This window comes from Ranitomeya variabilis, chromosome 3 (assembly GCF_051348905.1).
Source record: "Ranitomeya variabilis isolate aRanVar5 chromosome 3, aRanVar5.hap1, whole genome shotgun sequence".
Lineage (NCBI taxonomy): Eukaryota > Metazoa > Chordata > Amphibia > Anura > Dendrobatidae > Ranitomeya > Ranitomeya variabilis.
The window spans coordinates 68,680,010-68,694,309 of record NC_135234.1 but is presented as its reverse complement, the minus strand read 5'-3'; the positions used below and the strand labels follow the sequence as shown (position 1 = coordinate 68,694,309).

General features: G+C 42.3%; 2 protein-coding genes across 3 annotated transcripts in view; both read right to left on the bottom strand.

Moving 5' to 3' along the window:
* LOC143817012 (uncharacterized) overlaps positions 1-628 on the bottom strand; it is a 77,995-nt gene extending 77,367 nt beyond the window's left edge. The window contains exon 1 of the mRNA XM_077298055.1: positions 533-628. Within this exon, the coding sequence (XP_077154170.1) occupies positions 533-628 (96 nt within the window). The remainder of the gene's footprint in view (positions 1-532) is intronic.
* The window catches only part of EPHA6 (EPH receptor A6), a 1,167,010-nt gene that overhangs the window by 509,803 nt on the left and 642,907 nt on the right, over positions 1-14,300 (bottom strand). The gene's annotated exons all lie outside the window — the stretch shown is intronic.

Sequence of the window (14,300 nt, the reverse complement as noted above, 5' to 3'; positions counted from 1 at the left end):
GCTGCCCATGTGGCCGCGACGCGACCAATCACAGCAAGCCGTGACGTAATTTTCAGGTCCTCAATGCCTAATTCTAGGCATTCAGGATTTTAAAATTACGTTCCGGCTTGTGATTGGTCGCATCGCGGTCACATGGGCGACGCGACCAATCACAAGCCGTGACGTCACGGGAGGCAGGAAACGCGCGCATTTTAAAATTACGTCACGGCTTGTGATTGGTTGCGTGCCGCCCATGTGACCGCGACGCGACCAATCACAGCAAGCCGTGACGTAATTTCAGGTCCTGAATGCAGAATTAGGCATTAGGAGAGTACCCCACTGACTATAAGAGAGAGGACCCTGCTGATTTACATAGTGATTCTGGAGATGTGACCTTCTGATCTGTGATGACCCAGGTACTGACCACCACTGTACAAGGTATGATAATCTGATAGATATCATAGACCTGTGCAGCCACCCAAAAAGACATGGGCTTGCTCTCTGATGCTTTAGCAGTGAGGAAAATGGTGCCTGACAAGTTTTATTTGCTAACCATGAATCGAATGTCAAAATATTTGAAGTTGTGGAACCCTGCAAACTGTAGAAAACTTAACTCAAGTTCAGTCCTTTCACGGATTGATGTGTTCATCTCTACTCCTTATGTTGATCTGATTGCATCAATGTAAACAAAAGCACATACTGCAGGATTCTGCTGCTAATGATCATTGGCTGTGAATACAGGCTGGCTATGGCTGATATAAGCCTGACCACAGTCAAAAGAAAGTTGCATAATTTCATCTGTTAATAGCTGCTGCCATCTGTCATTGGCAATATTAGTGGGATTTATGCAAATGTGAGGAAGTATCTTGTTTGATCAAGTAGCTACAAATGCTGGTCATGAGTTAACGCATAGACTATTTATTTTATAGATGATGTTTTATGCTTGGGCATCTGAGAAATGTCTAGACAGGAGAAATGACTAAATCAAGACATGAAATCAGACTGACATGTTTTGTTGATGTCACTGTGTACACAACCTTTTCTTTTATGTTACAGACCTCATTAATATATTGGAAATCCAGTATGCAGTAATTAAAATAACACATTGTTTATATTCCAGCATCTCAAGTCATCTCTGATTCATTTGTATTATTTTATCTAATTACTATGGAGAGTTGATCCTGCCAGGTCAATAGTCTTCTGTGTCATGAGTTAAGTCTTTAGAATACTATTTCAGAGCTCAAGTAAAATATACAACTCTGGTAAAAATTAAGAGACTACCACATCAAAACCCTGTCATGGGCAGCCCAATCTCCAGATCTGAACCCCATTGAAAACCTCTGGAATGTAATCAAGAGGATGATGGATAGTCACAAGCCATCAAACAAAGAAGAACTGCTTACATTTACAGATGTACCAGGAGCAGTGTGAAAGACTGGTGGAAAACATGCAAAGACGCATGAAAGCTGTGATTAAAAATCATAGTTATTCCACAAAATATTGATTTCTGAACTCTTCCTGAATTTAAACATTAGTATTGTTGTTTGTAAATGATTATGAACTTGTTTTCTTTGCATTATTTGAGGTCTGAAAGCACCGGGGTTTTTTTTTTTTTTTTAAATTTTGAGCATTTCTCCTTTTCAGAAAAAAAAAATGAAAAAATGATTGCATGGAAATTCAGAGACATGTTGTCAGAAGTTTATAGACTAAAAGAACAAATTACTTTTTACTCAAAAATATACCTAGAAAGAGAAAAATCCGAGAAACTGAAAATTTTGCAGTGGTCTCGTAATTTTTGCCAGAGCTGTATATATTGTTACCATGTTAGCCAGTAGATAGAAAAAACAAACAAAATCAGAGAGTCTGCAGTGGTTGGCATGTTTAAGAGTTATCTGAAAAAGTGCTGACAAATAGTGAATATCAGATAGTGAAAAACTATGCCTGATGTAGAAGCAAACTACTTTAGCATTAGCTACCAAGTTTGTATCAAGCTTTGCCATGTCCCAAACTTGGAATCATACAGTTTTATATTGTATCATCATTGTATTGTTGCTGATACATTACTATGCAATAAGGTTTGAGCTTTTTAGAAGTTTGTCCTGTCTCTCTCTGTCTGTCTCCCCAACTCTGATGTCAGTAACCCCTACATTGGGTCAGCCATATTCATGTGATCATTATCTCTATACACAGGTCTGGTTCACTATAGTCTTTTTTTTATCTACTGTAATTGTGCATGGATACAAGAATTCAGCTTAAAAATAAACCTTCTTTTGGAATCATTATACATGCCTCCTGCAGTCAAGTCAAGCTATCTGATGAAATCTCTTTGTGTGAGTACCAGTACATAGAGACATCTATAGTAACAGTGTCTCAAGAGCTCCACACTCGCAGCCAGGTTATGGAGTCAGAATAAACTTTGTTCAAATCAGATTGAACTTGTATTCTCATGATTGATCCACACTGATGATTTTTGATACTACATTAAAGGGGTTGCAACTCCTTAATTGAGCAGTTTTCCAGACACCGGGATCAGCTGAATAGCGTGGGTACCAGATGTAGAATCCCTGCTGATTACACATTGATTAAATATCCTGAGGATAGTCCATCAATGATAAAGTCCTAGACAACCATTTTAAGATGACAGCTCTACAAAATGTGGTTATTTTAACATAACATCTATTTTTTAAAAAGCCAGATGACAACAATTTATAACAGCTATTACAGATCTCATATAGTTTGTCACTCCTCCTTGCCAGACTTGTCCAGATTTTGTCTACCTTACATTTATGCTCTATGTCCAAAAGCATCAGAAATAGACCTCATTTAGATGTCCATGTATGGTTTCATTAATCTTTCCTCCTAAAAATTTTCATCTGATTTGTAGATCAAAATTTCCTATTCATATCAATTGGTGTTTGAAAAAACAGATATCACAAGGATGCCATCTGTCTTTCATGCTAGTGCTGTCCATTGTTTACAATTTAATGGGTAAGAGAACGTAGGTTTTTTTTGCATTTAAGAAAAACGCATGATTACAATGGACCCAAGGACCAAATTATGGATAAAAAGTGAGTACAAAACATTGATTAAAATCAATCCCTTTAGTATAATTGATTGAATCTTTGTTATAAAAAGTTAGAAATGTTTTAATTTGAGAAAACCAAATAAAACTAATTTAAAAGAAAATCAATCCGCTCTTCTCATGTACAAAAAAAAATCGAATGTCTGAATGAATTAATCTTATTGATGATGTGTTTTAATTTTTGGGGAATATAATAAAGTAATATTAATAATAAAAATAATAATGCTAGTATATAAAAGAACAAACTGTAGTAGCAAAAATAAAAAAGTTTATGTGAATTGGGAAATATGTAAAATTAAGTATCTGAAAAAGAAGAAATGAATGATAAACAGTCAGTGTTGTGGCCGTAACAGTACATTACAGCACAATAAATACAAAGGTAATGGCACAAAATTCCGAACCTTCAAATAGAAAGTATTCATTTGCTACGCAACACAGCCCGAGTCTTTATCTAATCCCATCATAAAATATGGCTCTTAACAGGTAAAGATGGATATCTTTGTTGCAGCTTAAAATGCTGAACAAAAATGAGTGAGGCTTTACAAAATACTACACATTTGGAGGCAAAAAAACGAGTCTTTAGGGAGTGCTACCTTTTTGAGTTAGACACCATATTTATTTCTTATTTTATTGCTCCTATACAGTGAAAAGCATATAAAAAGAGTGATATATGGAGAGCGCGCTTATATCCCATCTCAGCCATTTTCTGTTTTACTGCTTTATTTACAGCCGACTTAAAAAAAAGACATTCAGTTTATAGAGTGACATTTCTTATATTCCAAATTACACCAGTACTAGCACCCGGAGTGCAGCGACCCCTGACCTTGTCATGTCAAAAGAAAAGGTCACTGACTTTATGTTGAATGGCAGGGAAGATAAAGACATAGGGTGTGAGAGGCAAGTTAATGTCTTCTTCATCTGTCATATCTCAGTTATTAATCACCAGGACAATATTTTACAAGACTCATCTGGAATTGACTTTTTTTTTTAGTTTTGAGGAAATATGCTGCTGCAGATGAACAAATTAATTCAAGTGAGATGGAATTCTACTCAAATTTTAAAAAAATGCACAAACGCTTTTTCGATTAGTTTGCACCCAGCCGAAGCTGCTGGCCGACATTTTTCTAAACTCTAAAGGGCCTTGAAAAGGTTTAAAAATAAATTCCTTATACTTACATTACCTCACCTCTTTGGCTCCTCTGCTCCTCACCATCACCAGTCCAGTGCTCGTCGCATCTTCTGATCTCCACCGCTTGAGCTGAAAGTACCTGGCCTCTTACAGTGAGCCTGGACGTCTGGTGGCTCTGATGAAGCCCAGGGTGATTAACGCATGTGAAAGTAAGGTCCTGGCTTATTAGAGTCCTGGTTCGGTTTGTGAGGCCCGGGACTTTCATGCTAATGGTGGGGATCATACGATGTGACAAGGACCTCACAGTGATGGTATGGAGCGGAGAGTCCAGAGAGGTGAGCAGTAAGGTGACTATAAGGATTTATTTTATTTTTTACATATCTGGTTTATTATAAGAGACTAGAGTGATATTTCTGGAGTAAGAAATGCTAGAACATTTCATGAGTTTGTCAGGCAGGCTTTGCCATGACCTGTGCCATCATAGCTCTTTCCACTTTTACAGAGCTGTCCAAAAAGGCGAAAAAACACCAAAACTCACAAATTGTCTTAAAAAATTGAAACATTTGAAGGCCAGAAAATTATCAAAAATATTTTCATGAATTGGGCCCCATGGCTCCTCTTTAGGACAGCCATTAGATTATTCTGTCTCTCTTTAGATGTAAACCTTGTGGAGTAACCACTGATTGTCCTTCACTTGTGCCAAACTTGTGGTAAACTCCCTTTTAGGGCATGGGATCCGGGTTGGCAAAACCAGGACTGGTATGGTACATTTTTTTTAGCTTTTTTTCTGGTTCCATCATTCTTCACCTTCACCAAATCTAGTACTATTGCTTTACTGATGTATAGTGTTGAGCGATACCGTCCGATACTTGAAAGTATCGGTATCGGAAAGTATCGGCCGATACCGGCAAAGTATCGGATCTAATCCGATACCGATACCCGATACCAATACAAGTCAATGGGACTCAATTATCGGACGGTATCCCTGATGGTTCCCAGGGTCTGAAGGAGAGGAAACTCTCCTTCAGGCCCTGGGAACCATATTAATGTGTAAAATAAAGAATTAAAATAAAAAATATTGCTATACTCACCTCTCCGACGCAGCCTGGACCTCACCGAGGGAACCGGCAGCGTTCTTTGCTTAAAATGCGCGCTTTTCCTTCCTTCCGTGACGTCACGGCTTGTGATTGGTCGCGTGCCGCCCATGGGCCGCGACACGACCAATCACAGCAAGCCGTGACGTAATTTTCAGGTCCTTCTAGGCATTCAGTATTTTAAAATTACGTTCCGGCTTTGTGATTGGTCGCGTCGCGGTCACATGGGCGACGCGACCAATCACAAGCCGTGACGTCACGGGAGGCAGGAAACGCGCGCATTTTTAAAATTACGTCACGGCTTGTGATTGGTTGCGTGCCGCCCATGTGACCGCGACGCGACCAATCACAGCAAGCCGTGACGTAATTTCAGGTCCTGAATGCCTATTTCTGCATTCAGGACCTGAAATTACGTCACGGCTTGCTGTGATTGGTCGCGTCGCGGCCACATGGGCGGCACGCGACCAATCACAAGCCGTGATGTCACAGAAGGAAGGAAAAGCGCGCATTTTAAGCAAAGAACGCTGCCGGTTCCCTCGGTGAGGTCCAGGCTGCGTCGGAGAGGTGAGTATAGCAATATTTTTAATTTTAATTCTTTATTTTACACATTAATGTTGTTTCGATACCGATACCCGATACCACAAAAGTATCGGATCTCGGTATCGGAATTCTGATACCCGCAAGTATCGGCCGATACCCGATACTTGCGGTATCGGAATGCTCAACACTACTGATGTATCATATGGGGCAGCAAAGTGACTCTGTTATTAGCACTGTTACTTTGGAGCGCTGAGGTCCTGGGTTCAAATCCCACCCAGGACAACATCTGTGAGGACATACTGATAGGGAATATAAATTGTGAGCCCCATTGGGGACAGTGATGATGACGTCTGTAAAGTGCTGCGGAATTAATAGAGCTATGTAACAGCATAATAAATAAAATAAATAAATAATAAATAAAATATATAAATCAGGTCCTGCCATACCATGGTATGTCTCTTGAGTATCACTAAACTAACCATCCACAACCACCTATGGTCTTCAGGTGGGCATTATGATGATTGGAAATGACAAAGAAATAAAAAAAATGTTATTTTAAAAACCAGGATTAGCATTTTTTCATTAGCATTGCAGAACAACAAATTTCTATTCTAAGAAATTCTCACATTTTTGCTTTTTGGAAAATACCTATTCTACTTAGCTCAGACTCCAAAGGGATTTTTATTTTTTTCTTGCCTGAGTTTCCCTGTACAGTACCAACTGCAGAGAAAGACAAGATTGCCTTTGTTTGGATAGAAAAAGACGGGTGAGAAGGCCATCTCTCCGCAGGGAGTCATGCTGCGACTCACTAGTCTTATGTGATTCTCATTCTGCTGTTAGCATGGATCAGGAAATTGTAACAGCCAGTAAAAGAGATCTGACCAGAAAGCAGAGCGGAGGAAAGCTTGTCCTATGGGCTATTAGTTCTCACCTGGTGACATTTGTGCAGAGATGCGAAAAAATGGCTTATAATTTTGTATGGGGACAAAAATAATTAAAGCACTTATCTATTTTTTTTAGAGAGAGGAGAAATTAACTTAATGAAGCAATCGCTATTTTAGCAGCAGTTGACTAAAGTCGTTTCCACTGTACTAAACACTGGTCATTTGCAGTCTACTTCGTTGAAAAAAGAAAATCTGGGTTCAGAAATGTTCCCCAATGCAAAATAAAGAAGCACATTCTTATAAGATTGAGAACTGGGGGGAACTACATTACACGTTGGTACGAAGGATACATTGAGAAGCAGTGGGATGGAAAATGCAAGAATTTGTAGCAGAATTGGAGAAAAGCAAAATGCTAAACAACTTCTAAACATACATTTTCTACCTCATTTAGCATTGGAAAAGGCTCACTCTGCTGATATCCTTAACATTTAGCTATATCTCATCTCCTACTACTTTTAAAGGGATTTTTCAGGTTTGTTATATGACCAAATGTGAACCAAAAGACCCATATTACATTCCTAAATCTAAAAAGCGTTACAAAGTACCAGAGCAATAGAAAATACCTATAAATGATTCCTAAAGCAAAAAATCTAAAAAATATAATAGACAACTCCCATATGCTAATATATACATTTTATTGAGCATAAAAGAACAAATAAAACACAATTACTAAAGAAACAATGTTAAAACCCTCCAAAAAAGCAGAGTGATAAATGGTAAGTCACTGGCATAGTATATACTGCTCCAAAGAAAAGGGAACACTAAAATCCCACATCCTACATATTACTGAATGAAATATTCCAGCTGTAAATCTTTATTCATTACATAGTGGAATGTGTTCAAAACAATAAAACCTAAAAATGATCAACGCAAATCACAACTAATATCCCACGGAGGTCTGGAGTTGGAATAATGCTCAAAATCAAAGTGGAAAATGAAGTTACAGGCTGATCCAACTTCAGTGGAAATGCCTCAAGACAAGGAAATGATGTTCAGTAGTGTGTGTGGCCTTCACATACTTGTATGACCTCCCTACAATGCATGGGCATGCTCCTAATGAGGGATCTCCTCCCAGACCGGGACTAAAGCATCCACCAACTCCTGGACAGTCTGTGGTGCAACGTGACGTTGGTGAATGGTGTGAGACATGATGCCTCAGATGTGTTCAATCGGATTCAGGTCTGGTGAATGGGTGGGCCAGTCCATAGCTTCAATGCCTTCATCATGCAGGAACCGCTGACACACTCCAGCCACATGAGGTCTGGCATTGTCCTGCACTAGGAAGAACCCAGGGTCAACCACACCAGCATATGGTCTCACAAGGAGTCTGAGGATCTCATCTCGGTACTTAATGGCAGTCAGGCTACCTCTGGCAAGCACATGGAGGGCTGTGCGGCCCTCCAAAGAAATGCCACACCATTACTGACCCACTGCCAAACAGGTCATGCTGAAGGATGTTGCAGGCAGCAGATCACTCCCGTCTCCAGACTCTGTCACGTCTGTCACATGTGCTCAGTGTGAACCTGCTTTCATCTGTGAAGAGCACAGGGCGCCAGTGGCAAATTTGCCAATCCTGGTGTTCTGTGGTAAATGCCAAGCATCCTGCATGGTGTTGGGCTGTGAGAACAACCTCCATCTGTGGATGTCGGGCACTCAGACCATCCTCATGGAATCAATTTCTAACCATTTGTGCAGACACATGCACATTTGTGGCCTGCTGGAGGTCATTTTGCAGGGCTATGACAGTGCTCCTCCCATTCCTCCTTGCACAAAGGCTGAGGTAGCGGTCCTGCTACTGGGTTGCCCTCCTACGGCCCCCTCCACGTCTCCTGGTGTACTGGCCTGTCTCCTGGTAGCGCCTCCAGCCTCTGGACACTACACTGACAGACACAGCAAACCTTCTTGCTACAGCTCGCATTGATGTGCCAACCTGGATGAGCTGCACTACCTGAGCCACTTGTGTGGGTTGTTGAGTCCATCTCACTCTACCACGAGTGTGAAAGCACAACCAACATTCAAAAGTGACCAAAACATCAGCCAGAAAGCATTGATACTGACATGTGATCTGTGGTCCCCACCTGCAGAACCACTCCTTTATTGAGTGTGTCTTGATAATTGTCAACAGTTTCCATCTGTTGTCTATTCCATTTGCACAACAGATTGTGAAATTGATGGTCAAACAGTGTTGCTTCCTAAGTGGACAGTTTGAATTAAAAAAAAGTTTGATTTACTTGACGTTATATTCTGTTGTTTAAGTGTTCCCTTTATTTTTTTGAGCAGTGTATATATATATATATATATATATATATAATTGTCTAATTTAAACTTCCGTCTGTTTGTCTATAACGGAAATCCTGCGTCGCAGATTGGTCGCTCCTGGTCAGCCGCGACCAATCAGCGATATTTGGGTGGGATTTAAACACCGCTTCACTTGTTACTATTGATGCTGCCTACGCAGCATCAATAGTAAAAAGATATAATGTTAAAAATAATTTTAAACAAATCGTGATATTCTCACCTTCCAGCATCCCCAGCAGCTTTTCCCGCTCCTTGCGATGCTCTGGTCCCAGAAATGCTTTGCGGTAATGACCCCAGATGACGTAGCGGTCTCGCGAGACCGCTGCATCATCACAGGTTATTGCCACAAAGCATCATTGGGAATGGACTTGGCAGGAGCATTGCTAAAGGCCTGGGCTGGATCCAGGGGCCGCTGGAAGGTGAGTATATAACTATTTTTTATTTTAATTCTTTTTTTAACAGGGATATGGTGCCCACACTGCTATATACTACGTGGCTGTTATATACTACGTGGGCTGTGTTATATACTGCGTGGGTTGTGCCATATACTACATGGGCTGTGCTATATACTGCATGGGCTGTGCTATATACTATGTGGGCTGTGCTATATACTATGTGGGCTGTGTTATATACTATGTGGGCTGTGCTATATACTACCTGGGCTGTGCTATAAACTACGTGGCTGTGCAATTTACTACGTGGTTGTGCAATTTACTACGTGGCTGTGCTATATACTACGTGGCTGTGCTTTATACTACGTGTGCTGTGTTATATACTATGTGGGCTGTGCTATGTAATACGTGGGCTGTGTTATATACTACGTGGTCTGTGTTATATACTGCGTGGGCCATGCTATATACTACGTGGGCTGTTATATACTATGTGGGCTGTGCTATATACTATGTGCCTGTGCAATATACTACGTGGCTGTGCTATATACTAATTGGCTGTGTTATATACTATGTGGCTGTATTATATACTACGTGGCTGTGCTATATACTACGTGGCTGTGCAATATACTATGTGGGCTCTGTTATATGCTACATGGGCTATTATATACTACGTGGCTGTGCTATATACTATGTGGCTGTGCTATAAACTACGTGGCTGTGCTACATACTACGTGGCTGTGCTATATACATTGCTGTGCTATATACTATGTGGGCTGTGCACTATACTATGTGGCTGTGTTATATGCTACGTGGCTGTGCTATATACTATGTGGGCTGTGTTATATCGTATGTGAGCTGTGCAATATACTGCGTGGCTGTGTTATATGCTACGTGGCTGTGCTATATGCTACGTGGCTGTGCTACATTCTACGTGGGCTGTGTTATATACTATGTGGGCTGTGTTATATGCTACGTGGCTGTGCTACTCGCTACATGGACTGTGTTATATACTATGTGGGCTGTGTTATATGCTGCGTGGCTGTGCTATATTTCTCTGCTGTATCTGTGCATCATGAGTCGTGGTATGTGTTAAAGATGGGGCCCACTGAGACTCTTTCGCCCGGGGCCCTCAATAACCTGGAGCCGGCACTGGCGGCGAATTGGCACGGGATTTGAACCACACTTCGCTGATTGGTCACGCCAGGCCGGCCGAATCTTGTGTATTCATTGCATTATTCTAAAATCTTCATAAATAAACTATATACATATTATATAATACCCGATGCGTTAGAATCGGGCCAATATCTAGTATATACAGTACAGACCGAAAGTTTGGACACACCTTCTCATTGAAATATTTTTCTGTATTTTCATGACTATGAAAATTGTACATTCACACTGAAGGCATCAAAATTATGAATTAACACATGTGGAATTATATACTTAACAAAAAAGTGTGAAACAACTGAAATTATGTCTTATATTCTAGGTTCTTCAAAGTAGCCACCTTTTGCTTTGATGACTGCTTTGCACACTCTTGGCATTCTCTTGATGAGCTTCAAGAGGTAGTCACCAGGGATGTTTTTAACTTCACAGGTGTGCCCTGTCAGGTTTAATAAGTGGGATTTCTTGCCTTATAAATGGGGTTGGGACCATCAGTTGTGTTGTGCAGAAGTCTGGTGGATACACAGCTGATATTCTTACTGAATAGACTGTTAGAATTTGTATTATGGCAAGAAAAAAGCAGCTAAGTAAAGTAAAACGAGTGGCCATCATTACTTTAAGAAATGAAGGTCAGTCAGTCCGAAAAATTGGGCAAACTTTGAAAGTGTCCCCAAGTACAGTGGCAAAAACCATCAAGCGCTACAAAGAAACTGGCTCACATGAGGACCGCCCCAGGAAAGGAAGACCAAGAGTCACCTCTGCTTCTGAGGATAAGTTTATCCGAGTCACCAGCCTCATAAATCGCAGGTTAACAGCAGCTCAGATTAGAGACCAGGTCAATGCCACACAGAGTTCTAGCAGCAGACACATCTCTACAACTGGTAAGAGGAGACTTTGTGCAGCAGGCCTTCATGGTAAAATAGCTGCTAGGAAACCACTGCTAAGGACAGGCAACAAGCAGAAGAGGCTTATTTGGGATAAAGAACACAAGGAATGGACATTAGACCAGTGGAAATCTGTGCTTTGGTCCAAATTTGAGATGTTTGGTTACAACCATGGTGTCTTTGTGCGACGCAGAAAAGGTGAACGGATGGACTCTACATGCCTGGTTCCCACCGTGAAGCATGGAAGAGGAGGTGTGATGGTGTGGGGGTGCTTTGCTGGTGACACTGTTGGGGATTTATTCAAAATTGAAGGCATACTGAACCAGCATGGCTACCACAGCATCTTGCAGCGACATGCTATTCCATCCAGTTTGCGTTTAGTTGAACCATCATTTAGTTTTCAACAGGACAATGACCCCAAACACACCTCCAGGCTGTGTAAGGGCTATTTGACCAAGGAGAGTGATTGGGTGCTATGCCAGATGACCTGGCCTCCATAATCACCAGACCTGAACCCAATTGAGATGGTTTGGGGTGAGCTGGACCGCAGAGTGAAGGCAAAAGGGCCAACAAGTGCTAAGCATCTCTGGGAACTCCTTCAAGATTGTTGGAAGACCATTCCCGGTGACTACCTCTTGAAGCTCATCAAGAGAATTCCAAGAGTGTGCAAAGCAGTCATCAAAGCAAAAGGTATCTACTTTGAAGAACCTAGAATATAAGACATAATGTCAGTTGTTTCACACTTTTTTGTTGCGTATATAATTCCACATGTGTTAATTCATAGTTTTGATGCCTTCAGTGTGAATGTACAATTTTCATAGTCATGAAAATACAGAAAAATCCTTAAATGAGAAGGTGTGTGCAAACTTTTGGTCTGTACTGTGTATATATATATATATATATATATATATATATATATATATATATATATATATATATATATATACACACTTTCAGGGGAAAGCGGTAGCAAGTATACAAACAAAGAGCTCAGCTCAAATTGAAATTAATATTAGCTGAATTGCAGCATTTGGGAACAGCCTCTACATAGATAGATCATTAATATCAGATCAGTGGATGTCTGAAATGATTATCTGTTGTCAGCTCCGACGGCAGGAACCATGAATGGCGACGAACTAAACTCCATCTCCGATTACTGTGTAGAGCCCGTTCCTGGGTACTGCAGTTCAGCTATTAATTTCAACTTGAGCTGAGCTCTTTGTCTGTATACATTTTACTGCTTTCCCCTGAGATATACCGTATTTTTCGGAATATAAGACGCACTTTTTCCCCAAAAAAATTGTGAGGAAAATGGGGGGTGCGTCTTATATTTGGAACGCAGGCTTACCGGCATTGTGGCGGCGTCAGAGGTGCGGGGATGATGTGGCGCGGTGAGCTGTATGGCGTGAGCAGGTCCCATCCATATTTGAGGTGAATCCGCGGCCCGGTATTGATGGAGAGCAGCAGCGCTGGTGAGTTATGGTATTTTCCGGTGGCGGCGGCCATCTTGCTGAGGCCGCGCGTGCGCAGATTCACTACTCTGCGTCCCAGGGCTTCAGGAAAATGGCCGCGGGAGGCCGCGCATGCGCAGATGGAAATCGCGGCGGCCATTTTCCTGAAGCGCTGGGACGCAGAGTAGTGAATCTGCGCACGCGCGGCCTCAGCAAGATGGCCGCCGCCACCGGAAAATACCGTAACTCACCAGCGCTGCTGGCCGGTGCAGGTACAGAACGCCGGGCGGGGGGAAGGTGGTGTTCCCCCGTGGCTCCTTTGTGTAGGCTAGGAGGGCGCACAGACATGGCCGGGACCGGGGAGGTGGCAAGACGCCGGGCCCCAGCAGCTGGCACAGCACGGTGTGCCTGAGAATGGAGGCATGTGCATTGCTGAGGCCGGCTCTGCTCCTCCGTGGCCTGTGTACACTGTGTGCTGCACATGGCTGCCCCCGAGCAGGTGGCATGTGGGCATTCTCGGGCCAGCACCACGCTGCAGCATTGTACGGCATGCGGAGGCATCTGCGTGACATGGTGGCACTGCCATAGGGCACAGGCCGAGGGTCCATGCAGGACTAGGGGGCATAGCTGCCAGTTACAGCTGGGTGGCAGACAAAACCCTCTTTCATGAGAGCCACCCATGCCCGGTGGGAATGACACAAGGATGTGTTGTTTGGGCTCATTCCCTGTCATTGCCCATCTGCAGTCTGTGTGCTGAGGGGGCTTCATCTCCCCCCTGGTGGGTGCGGGAGAATGTGCTGTCTCCACACCATCCCCACCATCAACAGTAAGGAGCAGGCTGACAACCGCGCCAGCCAGGCACAAGGGTTGTCAGCGGTGGAGTAACCAACATTGGCATATCACTGCAGAACTGGACGTGGCATTCTGGAGCCGTGGATAGCTGGCGAATGTTTTCTGATTTTTTTAAATGCTTTTTAAATTTTAATTTCTGATCAGTGCATCTCTATAAAATCAAGACGTTGGCTGCACTCAAGTGGTGTTATGTGTGATCCATAGTGGCAATATGTGTGATCGATAGTGACATTATGTGTGATGGATATTGGTGTTATGTGTGACAATAGTGGCATTATGTTTGATCCATAGTGGCATTATGTGTGATCCACCGTAACTCACCAGCGCTGCTGCTCTCCATCAATACCGGGCCGCGGATTCACCTCAAATATGGATGGGACCTGCTCACGCCATACAGCTCACCGTGCCACATCATGCCCGCACCTCTGCCACCACCATGCCTCCTGTGACCCTGCTCTGCCACTGCCTGCTCTCAGGTAAGAGATCTTAAA